Source organism: Pyrgilauda ruficollis, unplaced genomic scaffold, assembly GCF_017590135.1.
Source record: "Pyrgilauda ruficollis isolate IOZ18807 unplaced genomic scaffold, ASM1759013v1 scaffold4, whole genome shotgun sequence".
Taxonomy (NCBI): Eukaryota; Metazoa; Chordata; class Aves; order Passeriformes; family Passeridae; genus Pyrgilauda; species Pyrgilauda ruficollis.
The window spans coordinates 16,866,925-16,879,075 of record NW_024525489.1 but is presented as its reverse complement, the minus strand read 5'-3'; the positions used below and the strand labels follow the sequence as shown (position 1 = coordinate 16,879,075).

Below are 12,151 nucleotides of genomic sequence, written 5' to 3'. Positions count from 1 at the left end.
GCGAATTAATTCTTGCTCAAACAAATACAGCAAAGTGTAACACACAACCTTTCTCAGAACACCAAAGGATGGTGTTAGATGGTTCTTAGGCTTGGTTTTATTAAGTTTACAACAAGCACATTTCTTAGTACCTTGTTTGAAGTAATGCTTCCATTGGTGTTAGGCGATCCTGCAGCTGCCGTGACACCGCAGTCAGCAGTGATGCACAAGCTGTGCTGCATCCTGCCAAATCTTCATCTTTTACATAGTTCAGCAATACAAAATACCAATACACAGATCCTGCATTAAAAAATAATAATTATTTCAGGTGAAACATGATATAAATTTTTCATGGAGAAAGCATACTTTGAAGGATAATCAACAGAAGTGATCATTATCTAATGGTCTGAATACAGACTAGGAGATATTCTACCCCTTCCCCTTTCTTGAGAGGCTTCATTAAGAATCATTCTGCAATCATACGTTTCTACAAGTACTTCCAATTCTCTTATCAACTAACACATAATTGAATGAAAAAAGGGTTCCCAAGAGACAGCTTTGCACACTTCCTTCATTCTTCCTGCACACAATCATCAAAATGCTCTTGATATATTAAAGTGCTTGGCTAGGGGTTCCAATCTCATCAGAGCCAAGCCATACTCAAGAGCCAACTCTTTCCCTCCTTTCATCCTCTGGTTCTGGTTACTGTCTCCTTAATCTGTATTTGCTGGAGGCACCGCTTCCATACAATTCATTTCTGGGAGCACAGCACTGTGGTTCTGTACAGAAACACAGACTTCAGCTTCCTCCTTCTCCTTCCCTCCCTGTGCATCCCATACCCTCTGTAACAACGTGTTATGTGTTTTGACCTGGGTAGTAGTAAAACAAGCCTTTTGGAATGCAAACTAATTTTTCTGTAAGGCTCATTGGTGATGCCAAGCTAGAAACAATTCAACAATATCCTCGTGTGAAAAGCAGGCCTTGCCACCCAAAATACAAGGGTGAAGTCATCTTCCCATTCCATCTGGCATTCCAGATGCTTCAACAAGGTGCTAAGAGACCATTACACTGCAATGTAGGTAAGGAAGAAATTTAATTTAGTTAAAATTTCCTTGTAGTGCAGAAGAATCAGAAGTGTAATGCTAGTTGGACATCATTTGGATAGCCAAGTTTCCTGGCTATCTCCTCATTTTAAAAAACAACAGACCACCCTGACTGTCACTTATGTCAACAGAATCTTTGTTGCTAAACATCTTTCAGAATTATTAGAAAACTTATTTAAGTTCTTCAAAAATGTCAGCCTTCACGCTCTGGTTTAAGCAAGCCTATTTGCTTAAAATTCCACCAACTGCAAATGTCTACTTCATGACCAGACCACTCCAAGGAGCATTTTGTACTAACTGAACAATTAACTCATTCTAATTTCACAAGAGAGTCCAAGAGAACTCGACAAACAACAAATGCACCGTGTATGTTTACGACAAGAAACACTGCATACGTACCACCTGTGGCAGCAGCAGGCAAAAGAGGCATATTGTCAAGTAAAGCTTTTAGAAGAACTGATCCAAACCCTTGTTGACTCGGGTCACACCTGCCGTTGCTACAAAAAACACAGACACTTTAACATTTAAGGAAGTAAGAACGAAGAATGAAATCTCCTCCAGGAGATGATGCTGAAAGACTGGTGTTCTTTGCAGCCACACCCTAAACACATATTTCCTGAACAGAACATCTACTGGGTCTTGTTGCTTTATGAATTCAATGCCAAACAGCAACAAACAAAATGTTCAGTTCAGAATGCATGCAAATCCCCGAAATACATGTAAAAAAGAAATAAACAAAAATAAATATATGCAAATAACTAGCACTGACCTGATGCATAGTGCAAGAAATCGTGCACATTTGTGAGCTATGCTCCGCCCAGCTTCAAAGAAGCAAACACGTATAATATCAGAGACACATTTGCGTGTTTTAGAAAGCAAACTGTCATTTCCTTCCTTTGAGCTGTGAAAACAAGTTGCATACTTTAGAGAATAATATAAAACTCTTTTTTTTTAACCAAACTGATAGTGAGAAACAGCGATGATAATTTGAACATAATTCCTCCCTTACCTGCCAGGGCCATTTGAATACACTCCGGCCAACCAACAAAGTGTGTCGAGTACAAGACTCTGAGCATGTTCTGTAGTCAGACCATCCTCTGTCTTCTTGCAAAGAGTGGTGAGCAGCTTCTCATGGAACTCTGAAAACTGTAACATGGCACACCGTTGAACTCTAGGGAGGAGGGGAAGGAAAGAAAACCAGAATTAACCAATATGGCCATTCGCCAGCTTTGTATCCTGTCTTTGGAGCAGCAAAAAAAGAGAACGCTAGATGAAAGCAAAAGCAGTACACAAGCATATGCAATACTTTCTGTGCACACATTCCCAATCATCCTACTTTCTGCTCACAGAACTTCCTACACTACAACAGATCTAGCAAACTTCTATGAAGATTTTCCCCCCATTAACTTTTCTAGCAACTTCTAAACCTAAACAAACTTTCACCATCTACACAACTCCTATCAACTGTTTGCAAATACCTCTTCGCAGCCTCGTTGACCTCTTTAAGCCCATTACAGTCAGTGCCACCACTGCAGGGTGGCAGCTGGTAATACACTTTAAATACTGTATATTATACTGTATCTTGGTCTGCAGTACCAAACCAAAGACTTCAACTTCTTTTTTAGCTAAATTTGATTCTAAACTTTTTGACTAATAATATAATTTCTGCTGTATGAAACAAGGCAATGTAGAAATAGAAAGGGAAGACGTTTTCTTAAAAAAAATCTTGTTTTAAATAAGAAAACTTATTTACATTTGCCTTTTGAAGTCAGGCAAAAAAACCCACTCCACATAAAATTTCATGCATGGTGTTATTCTACCACAACTTTCACAGCATAGTGTCCTCTTACTTGCAATTTACAGGATTTTCCATACAAAACAAGTCTATGAAATAACAACTTGAAACAGTATCTTGACCTGAGCTATTTCAAGACCTAAGCTTTTGATGAGAAGCATAATTAAAGCTAGTATTTCTTCAGAATTAAAAAACACTACTAACCTTTCCTTTGAAATTGAAGTTTTTTTAAATCTTCGAATTGTTACAGAGACTTCTTGAAGTAAGTCACAGCCTCGCAGATTATCTGATTTTCTTGAGGAAGTAGTGGCTTCAATTTTGCTAGATGGCTTTTCCTTATATTTTTGGGGAAAATAACATTCATAAATCACATTGGTTCTGATTTATTTTTATACCTTGTTCAGTGAAATGCAAACAGTTTGCTAAAATCTCTCAGTATGAGCACTATACCAAAATAAACAATTTTTATTCACTAATTGCTTTAATATAGAACAATACACATGCACACACACTCATCTTCACAGAAGGATAAGACCTATAAAAGACTGAAAGTACTCCAGGGAACAGAAGTTTCAAAAACAAGTGTTCAGAATGTGAAAGTGGCAGAACAGACCTTTTCAATTCAATCGGCACAAAGGAAACAACTTAGAAATGTTGAACTCTAATTCTTGAAGGTGTCAACACAGTGTCACCTTTTAAGAAAGTAGTTTTTAATGGATCTTAATTCTGCTAACAGCTGCTTTGTTTTCAGATGACATGAATCATACCAAGTCTACAACTACCAAACGTATCTTCCTTGGATATTCATTACCTTGCTTGCTGCAACTTTTGCCAACAATGAAGCAAGTGAATGGCCCTTGTTCGTCTGAGGTTTTAGAGGAGGTATTCTAACCACTGGTCTTATGCCACCATTGCAGATTTCTTCTGTTCCTCTGTCATTCACTGCTTTGACATGAATTAAAAATGAACGATACTTGCCACCAGCCATGCCTAAAAGTAGAGAAGAAAAAAGGAGGAGGGAAATTTGCAGTTTAAATAGATTGTAAGTTATAAACAGAACAGATCAACTATGTTAATTGCAGTAGTTTACCATCCATTTGAAACAGCACCTCACTATGGTGTTATACAGCAGAATTTGTCAATGTAAAAATAAATAATAAACCTATGTCTGACTATAGAAGTATGAGATGCACTTCAGTCACACGGGCTTCATGCAAATAGTATAATAAACTGGTTTACCTTTAACAAGCTTTGGACTTGTTAGCGTCAACATTCCAGCATGTCCTGATAGATCAAGTCCAGTAGCCAGCCATACTGGACCACAAAGTATATCTTCCTTGTGCTCCTCCAGAAATGGACACAACCTAAGACCTTACGAAAACATAAATAATATGGATCTGAATTAGCCATAATTAAGTCATAAAATCTGATCATTTGCATGGATTAAAAATGCACCATGTCAAACTCTGATCACTAAATACATATAACTTTACATTAAAAACAACTTGAATTTCACTTTTAAGACATTTTCCAGTGAAATCAATTAAGGTAAATGACAGTTTTAAAACCATTTTCAGTTGCATTATATGGATTAATATATATCTTGACTGGCTTGTAAAAGCCACAAAATACACAACTGATGAAATAAAGAACCAATATATAGAGAGGCACAATCCTTACTGGGTCGTTACTGAAGCAGGACAACACTGTTTAAAAACAAAACTAATAATAAATTTAAAAGGACGGCTTTCTTTCTTCTATAGGATATACAAATTACTGAAATCATCTTCACTCATCTACTGCTCCTTTCTCAGCATCAAACACCTCCTTTCAGCACTTTTATCTCCCCTTTGATCCTTCCCTTCATCCTTTCTAATCCGTCCTTTCCTGGAGTCATAGGGTCATAGAATGGTTTGGGTTGGAAAGGACCTTGACAGTCAGCTCTAGATAAGGCTGATTACATGAGAGAAAAGAAGGTGTAAAGTAAAACTGTTGAAAGGACCAAGAAAAAGATCCATCGCTCTAGAACGGAGTCACTCCAACTGTCACATTTTAGTCTGCAGCTCTCCTCACTCAGACCCACTCAATGCTTTCACAGGCTGAGATATTTGGTGGAAGAGTGCTAGTTAACAACAAAGTTATAAGAACAGGCACAGTGTGATGTGGCCTAGTTATGAATTCTTTACGTTCTGTTCCTTATTGGTTTACTGCAGCAATCTCTACAAAAGCCAGGTATGCAAGGAAAAATTATGTTAAAACTAGCCAAAGAAACAAAGTAAAATACTGCTGAAACAGGCTAGCAATTTAAATTAGAAAGGTGCCATATCAATCTACTTGATTTCTAAATTAAAATAAACATTTATCTGCTTATAAGCACCAAACCTCTCTAGTAGTTTAGGACATTTCTGGTGTGTTTGTGTTAAACTTTCAACTCATACAGCAAACAGATAAAAGAGAATAATAACCTTGAAGACAGCTGAGAAATTACTCTGTTTTGATGTCTGAGAAATTTTTGCAGAGGAATTCAAATTTATCATTAAAACAAGAAAAAAGCAAGGTCCTATTTTAAGTAAAGTAAAACAAGATCAATAAAACTTACATTGTGGTTCCTCTACATCCATATACTGCATTTCTTCACTGAATTCTGCCAGTCCTGGTTTTCCATTTCTCTCCATTTCTATATTATGAGCTGGAGATAAAGGAAATGCGATTTGTCTATCTACTGCTGCTTCTGGAAATAAAAATATTAGCATGATTTCAAACACTGCTCAAAGCTCAGGAAAAACAGAAGTGGTAGTTTTCATAGCAAAATTATCAACCTTCTGCCCACAGCAGTATTTCTAATACAAACGCACAAGTATACAAAAACATGTTTTTCATATGGATTGAAGTTGCAGCAAATACTTAAAAAAACAGTATTTCTGAATGACCTGTAAAGAACTTGTTTTAATACTGCCCAAATTCTTTTCCCCTAATAATCAACTGCAGATTACTCCTAAGCAATTAGATTCCAGTATTGAAAGTTTGATAATTTAAACTTAAAATAACTGGATTGCTCCTGCTGAACATCAAACATTATTTTGGTAATACTTAAACATAGCCCTTTTTCCAATTAAATGGATCACATGAATTATAGATGAAGAGGACATGCAAGCAAATTAATGAGAAGCATATACAGTGAATTAACTGCCAGACCAAAGCCATTAATTCCCAACCAGAAGAATTATGCCTTTGGCCTTCCCATTACTACATACTACATATTTAACTGTTTCCAGAGCTCCTGTCATACAAAAAAATGACTGAATAAATTCTGCCCTGCACATCTTCCCTACGTCTCATTATCTTACAATTTTAGTTCCTTTCTCTCCCCGTCTGAAAGGAGAGAATTTGGGGGGGGTGGGGAGAGTTAATCTAATTTCAGTCTGAGGTTTTTATACATTTCTAAAAGCCAAACAATGTTGAATATTACTTCTCCCTAGGACTGGAACATTTTGGTTAAGATCTACCATTACCTAACTTTGTCTTCTCTTACAATGAAATCATTAATGTCCTATTATTTTATTCAATGGTGCAAAGAAAAAAGGCAAATGCCATTAAAGTCCTTTTCCAAAACTCAAGAAATTGAAAAAGCGAAGGAAACAACTGCAATGCATTTACACTTGGAGAAGATGTTGGTTAGTTGTGGATCTCCAATCCTATGAATAAAAAATAAAAAAGACTTTGCCAAGGCTGCCTTGCACATGCTCTCACATTGCCCAGACCTTTCCAGACTGCCTGACCCCACATTTGATGCCTTTTCTACCTTCTAACATAAAAAAGAAAATCCAGTATATTACATGCAAGGAAGTGAAATGTCATTTCCTGGAAGAGCTCTGTCATGTCTTCTGATCAGTGTGCTCTGCTGAAAAGCATTCACAGAGAGCTCTGGCAATTTAGTTCACAGCTAAATCAAATGTCTCCAAGGAACTACCAACTCATGGAACTGTTTGTTCAGAAGTGTTTAAAATTGAACCATTACGGAAAAGAGTTTAGCTTTTCTTCTATTGTTTTGTTCCACAGGTGAAGATTTTCAAATTAATTCTGACATCCAGATCTACAAATGGACTGAAATCATGCTGAAAACAAAGGTTTCATTCAGGAGAGGAACATGGACAATCTCTTATGGTCTTTTCTTTGCTAGAACAAATTTCTTCTTCATGTTAAAATTTAGGTTTTACAGCAAGGATTAAAAAAAAAAAAGAAGAAACTGAAAGAACACCTGTTGACTGCTGTCCTGCAGTCACAGCTAGCAGTTCTGTTAAATCTGAACCATCTCAAACCCTAAAAAGAATAAGTGCTTCTCAAACAATATTACTATGCTAGAATATTTTGTTCTTGGGTTTACAACCAGTTTACAGTATTTAAGAGAGCATCTCCAGCACACATTTTTTTGTTGTTAAACACTGGGGGATGCTACAGAGTGAAGTTTTATGAAAGTATTTTAATGATCTTTGAAATGCCTATATTCCTTTTTGAAATCTAATGTTACTCTTGCCTTTAAGTGGGATGGTCTTACTTAGCAATTGAAAAAACAGGAAAAGAAAGGAAAAAGGGCGTTTATGATCACGCTTGCTGTTCTTCTCAACACAATTTATATCCAGCGAGCAATTTAATAATATCTGAGAGCAAGACTTCTCTGAAACAGCCAGAAGCTTTTGAAAAAGAGGTGGCCAGATGAAGATAAGCAATTAATGCCTCAATAAAAGGAGATGCAGCATGTAATACCTTCCACACCTAGCAGACAAGGCAGCAGGACATGAAACAAATGCTCTCACCACAGGAAAATCCCAGTAGAGGCACTTCCACATCAAAGAACTGACTTTTCAATTTATGCTACCCCCTCACAGGTTCCCTGAGAGCTAGTAAGATGCACAGTCCAGTTAGGAGTCTTCCCAAGGCAAGATCGTTCCTAACTTAGGTCTACTCTGTCAAAGCTGCAAGAATAAAAGGTGAAATCATGCTGCAGCTTTCATATAGCTTAGTCAATGAGCCAAATGATGAGAGAATTCCCAAGGAAGGTATGGGATTTTTTACTTCCATCAAGAAAAGCCTTGCTATTTTCTCACTGGCAAATAATCTCCTTCTGTGACTTGGAATAATTTACCTTTTTTTTTTACTACATTGAGACCTTAAAAGAGCACCATTTGCTTAATCAGTCAATCTCTAGGATGATTTACAACTGACAACTTATTTTTAATGACTGTAGGATTAATGCAGTACAGACTTATAACTGAGTTCAGTTTTTTTGAGCTATGTACTTTTATTTGCATAAATGTTAAAATTTTGAAACTGTTTAGCCAGTTTGTCTCCACAATTTACATTCAAGTACAACTGAGAAGAGCCCATGATACCAGGAAACAGAATAAATCAGTAAAAGTGAAGCACACAATTACAAGCAATTTTTCTCATATACATCACAAAGAATAATGAGTTTGAGAAAAGAAATAATGTTTTGAAAGATATCCTAGTTTTTTCTTACCATTGACTTTCCCTAAGCCTGGAGCTTTATTTTTCAGTAAAGTCACTTGAATCTGGGGAATGTTTGTGATGTTTGAATTCAAAACAAATTTGAAGTCCACATGTCCAACCATACAGGCTTTTGGTAGAACTAGTTCAAAGACATGCTCATCCCAGCTGTTGCTGTCAGGAAAAAAGAAGACAATGACCCAGTGTAGAGAGAAAAATCCCATCATGCAGGCAGCATCACACAGTCCATTCTGCATCTATGCACACTCTCTTTAGCAAGAAGAAAAACTTATTTTGCTAGTTGACATCCATATGAATTTCTGAAGAAGTCTTTCAAACTTTAAAGCTTTCAAGATAACCACATTAATTTTGTGAAGATTACAATGCCAATTGACATGACAGAGAGAAGCAATGTTCACATAAAAGCAGAAATGGAAAGATTCCCTATTACCTTTATCACAGTACTGTTCCCATATTACTATAAATAGCACTTACTTCCATGGAAAAAAAAAGTACAAGAATAAAAAAACCAAGCACAACACTACAAGAAGATCTATCAATTAGTGAAGTGTATGAAGGAATGATCACAGGTATCTGCCTTGTAATCTCTTACAAGTTGCCCTTATCCATTGTTTAACACTTAACAATGTCACTTTCCAGTGGTACAAAATCAACATACAGGAGATCCAACATAATATTTCCAAAGTATTTTTAAAGCACATTTGATAATTCATAGAGGATGAAAAGTGCTTCTTACCAGGTGCACACTCAGAAGCCTGTGCTGTGCAAAAGGGTGCAGCTTTCTTTTACTAAGTCACATTTGTGTTTGAAGACAAGTTTGGTTTACACTAAAAGTGTAACCTTGAGACAAATACCCCTTGATGATCCACTCCACCGTTTGATACACTGGGGTTTGCAAAAAATAGTTCAAACCGAAGAGCAATGAAAATAAAACTAATTATTTGTCAATTGTCCTGTTTGTGTACATTTTTAAAACTAACCGAACTTCCTGATCTCCTTAATTTAGCAGTAAATAATTTTTTAAAATATAACTTTGCTATACTTATTTAGCTGTATAACTGAGAACACTAAGAAACTGAGTATGCTGCTATAAATATTTTTGAGACATCTTTCTAACATCTAATTCACAAATAGGTATTTTAACTTCAATAGCATGCTACACATAAAGTATTGTGCAGAAAACCATTTTAAAACAGATTAAGGAATGGTGCAAATGTGTTCATTTCTTTACAGTAATATCCCTGATGGCCAGAACTCCTTCAGGAACATGTAATACAACTTAAAAAAGATTTCAGGTACAAGTAATGAAATGGCTCGCCAACTTTTCAGAGCTAGCAGCACAGAAATGCAGAGATTTTGAAAGGAAAGATGGACAGAAGCAAGAGAATTTGTGGTTGTGATTCAAGAAGGAACAGTGAAGAATTTTCAGCTAACTGTACAAAGAACACAGGTAAATAAAATATAATGAAAATTTATCCCACTGCTCTGGAGGGAAAAACCCCTAAAATCTCTGTTAGCAACTGCAGCAGTAAATATTTAGAATCACTCATGCCTTTCCTCTAGCTTGGAGGACACCTAATCCCGTGCCAAACAGAGAGATGTTTGGGCGTGGTTTTTCATATCATGCAAAGCATGGACTAAGTGAGACACTCAAAGGAGCCCGACTTCTGAAACACAAAGTAATATTCTGCTCATCCAGTTTTAGTTAAAGATCTGGTACAAACCCAGAAATGAATAATAAACCACTTTGTCTGCAGCAGTCTTTTGTAGTCTATGTATTGCATACAATGCACACAGCCATAGTGAATTACAACTGTTATTTGTCTACCCCAGAAATCTATTTTTGACAGAATTGAGCAGCGGATCTCCAATGGGCACATATGGAATAAATCTCCATGAAGGTCTCACGTTAATCCAGCAGTTAACAGATCTTCTTATACCTCTGACAATAAACTTCACAATCTAATTCTGTCATTAATTAAAAGACTCCACTTCAAAGTTTCCTTTTAATATCTCATAGGTTGCTTTAAGTACATCCTTTATTCATGTCCAAAGTTTCAAAGTAGCAAGCAAATTAATTTACTTCCTTGTTATAGTCTCATATATTAGCACATCTATCCTAAATAGATAACCTAATGCAAAGTTTTTTAGGAACTCTTCTACCTTTGAAAACCTTCTAAATCTATAGCACCTTTCGAAAGAAAAACATACAATCCATGCGGTGTTCTAAGCACCAATAAACCATCATTCTCAACTACAAGATTATTTTCCAACATACTTTTTCATTCCTTTTCTAGAACATCTGACTGTCTGATCTTCCACTACAAGTGAACATCATTATCTAGCTCTTCCTTCTTTCATGTTTTCAAATAAGTCACCGTAAGATGACTACATCCTACATAGATTTGAGATCAAGCCAGGAAACTCAGATGTCACTGTTTTATCCATGCATATTAGGAATTCATGTACCTCTCTTTTAAGAGTTAACCTCATTTAACATTTCATCTACATTACACCTGAGGGGACAATACTGATATTTAGATAATTCACAAGGTAAACCACACTCTCCTTTTCTTGTTCTTGGCACACAGTCTTTTTAAAATAACAAAGTAAGATTGCAATATAATGCCATTTGCTAAAATACAGTTACAGGATTATCTCTTTATCTATTTGAGAAACAAAAGAATTACCATATCAAATTGCATTACTCATCCATCTAACACTGTAACCCCACATCGTGATAGGTATCAGTATGAGGCACTCAAAAAGGAGATAAAAGGAACCTTATATTAAAGACCAAAAAAAAATTCCAGAAATCAATCAGTTATTCTTCCCAGATAACTTTTACTTAAGAGCTAACATGGCTTTCAATCTTAAGACTCTTCTCTAAGAACAAAGGGACTGTAATTTAATAATTTTCATCATGAGTCATATAGCAGCTGTCAAAGATTTCCAGTACTAAACCAAAACTTCTAACTTTTCCTCTTTACAACCCTGTTTTATTTAGCAGCAGGCAAAATTATTTTCCTCTAATGAAAAATATTCATAAGCTAATTTTCCACTTATCTCCTTCCAATTAACAGCTATTGCCTTCACTGCTTGCCTCCTCGTAACTTCATATTGATAGCTTTTTACTTTTCAACTGTTGCTGAACACATTTGGATAATCAATAGTTTTAACAAGAAGTTATTTTGCAAGGAACCAACTCCCTTCCACTTGCTACATACAGAATATTTGACTTACATAAAGCAAAACCACAGGTTAAATAAAGGCTTTAAAGCCTCTAATGCATTGCAAGTTTTCAATTGTAGCTTATGAATATTTACGCAAAGCATGTCCAACTCCTGTTATGTGTCAGCCCTGGGAATGTCTGCATCTATTACATGTTTTACCTGGAATGCTTCATTATCACATGCTATCTTTCAGTTATTAATATGACATGCTTTTTTTGCCCCACACATGACCTCTAACTTCCCTAGCACCCTTTGGCTATTTCATTATTTTCACTCTATGGCTATTTCAAGTCTACATGATAATCCAAATGTTAAACCTCACTGGAACAGACGTGTAGCAGTCTGACCTAAAAATCCAGTAGTATCTTATGCATGTCCCTTAATAAAGCAACAAAAAAATTTCTATCTATATTGTGTTTCTCCAACCATTTTTCACAAAAAAAAAACCTACGCAAAGCTACATCAGGTAGGTTTTAAGCAATCCTTCAAGGAGACTGCAACACTGCTGTAGTCAT

General features: G+C 36.0%; 1 protein-coding gene across 1 annotated transcript in view; it reads right to left on the bottom strand.

Moving 5' to 3' along the window:
• BIRC6 (baculoviral IAP repeat containing 6) overlaps positions 1 to 12,151 on the bottom strand; it is a 173,084-nt gene that overhangs the window by 120,322 nt on the left and 40,611 nt on the right. The window contains exons 13-21 of the mRNA XM_041477108.1: positions 8,396 to 8,556; positions 5,477 to 5,608; positions 4,117 to 4,248; positions 3,689 to 3,867; positions 3,082 to 3,212; positions 2,092 to 2,253; positions 1,852 to 1,983; positions 1,482 to 1,579; positions 132 to 279 (exon numbers count right to left, since the gene is read on the bottom strand). Of these exons, the coding sequence (XP_041333042.1) occupies positions 132 to 279; positions 1,482 to 1,579; positions 1,852 to 1,983; positions 2,092 to 2,253; positions 3,082 to 3,212; positions 3,689 to 3,867; positions 4,117 to 4,248; positions 5,477 to 5,608; positions 8,396 to 8,556 (1,275 nt within the window). The remainder of the gene's footprint in view (positions 1 to 131; positions 280 to 1,481; positions 1,580 to 1,851; positions 1,984 to 2,091; positions 2,254 to 3,081; positions 3,213 to 3,688; positions 3,868 to 4,116; positions 4,249 to 5,476; positions 5,609 to 8,395; positions 8,557 to 12,151) is intronic.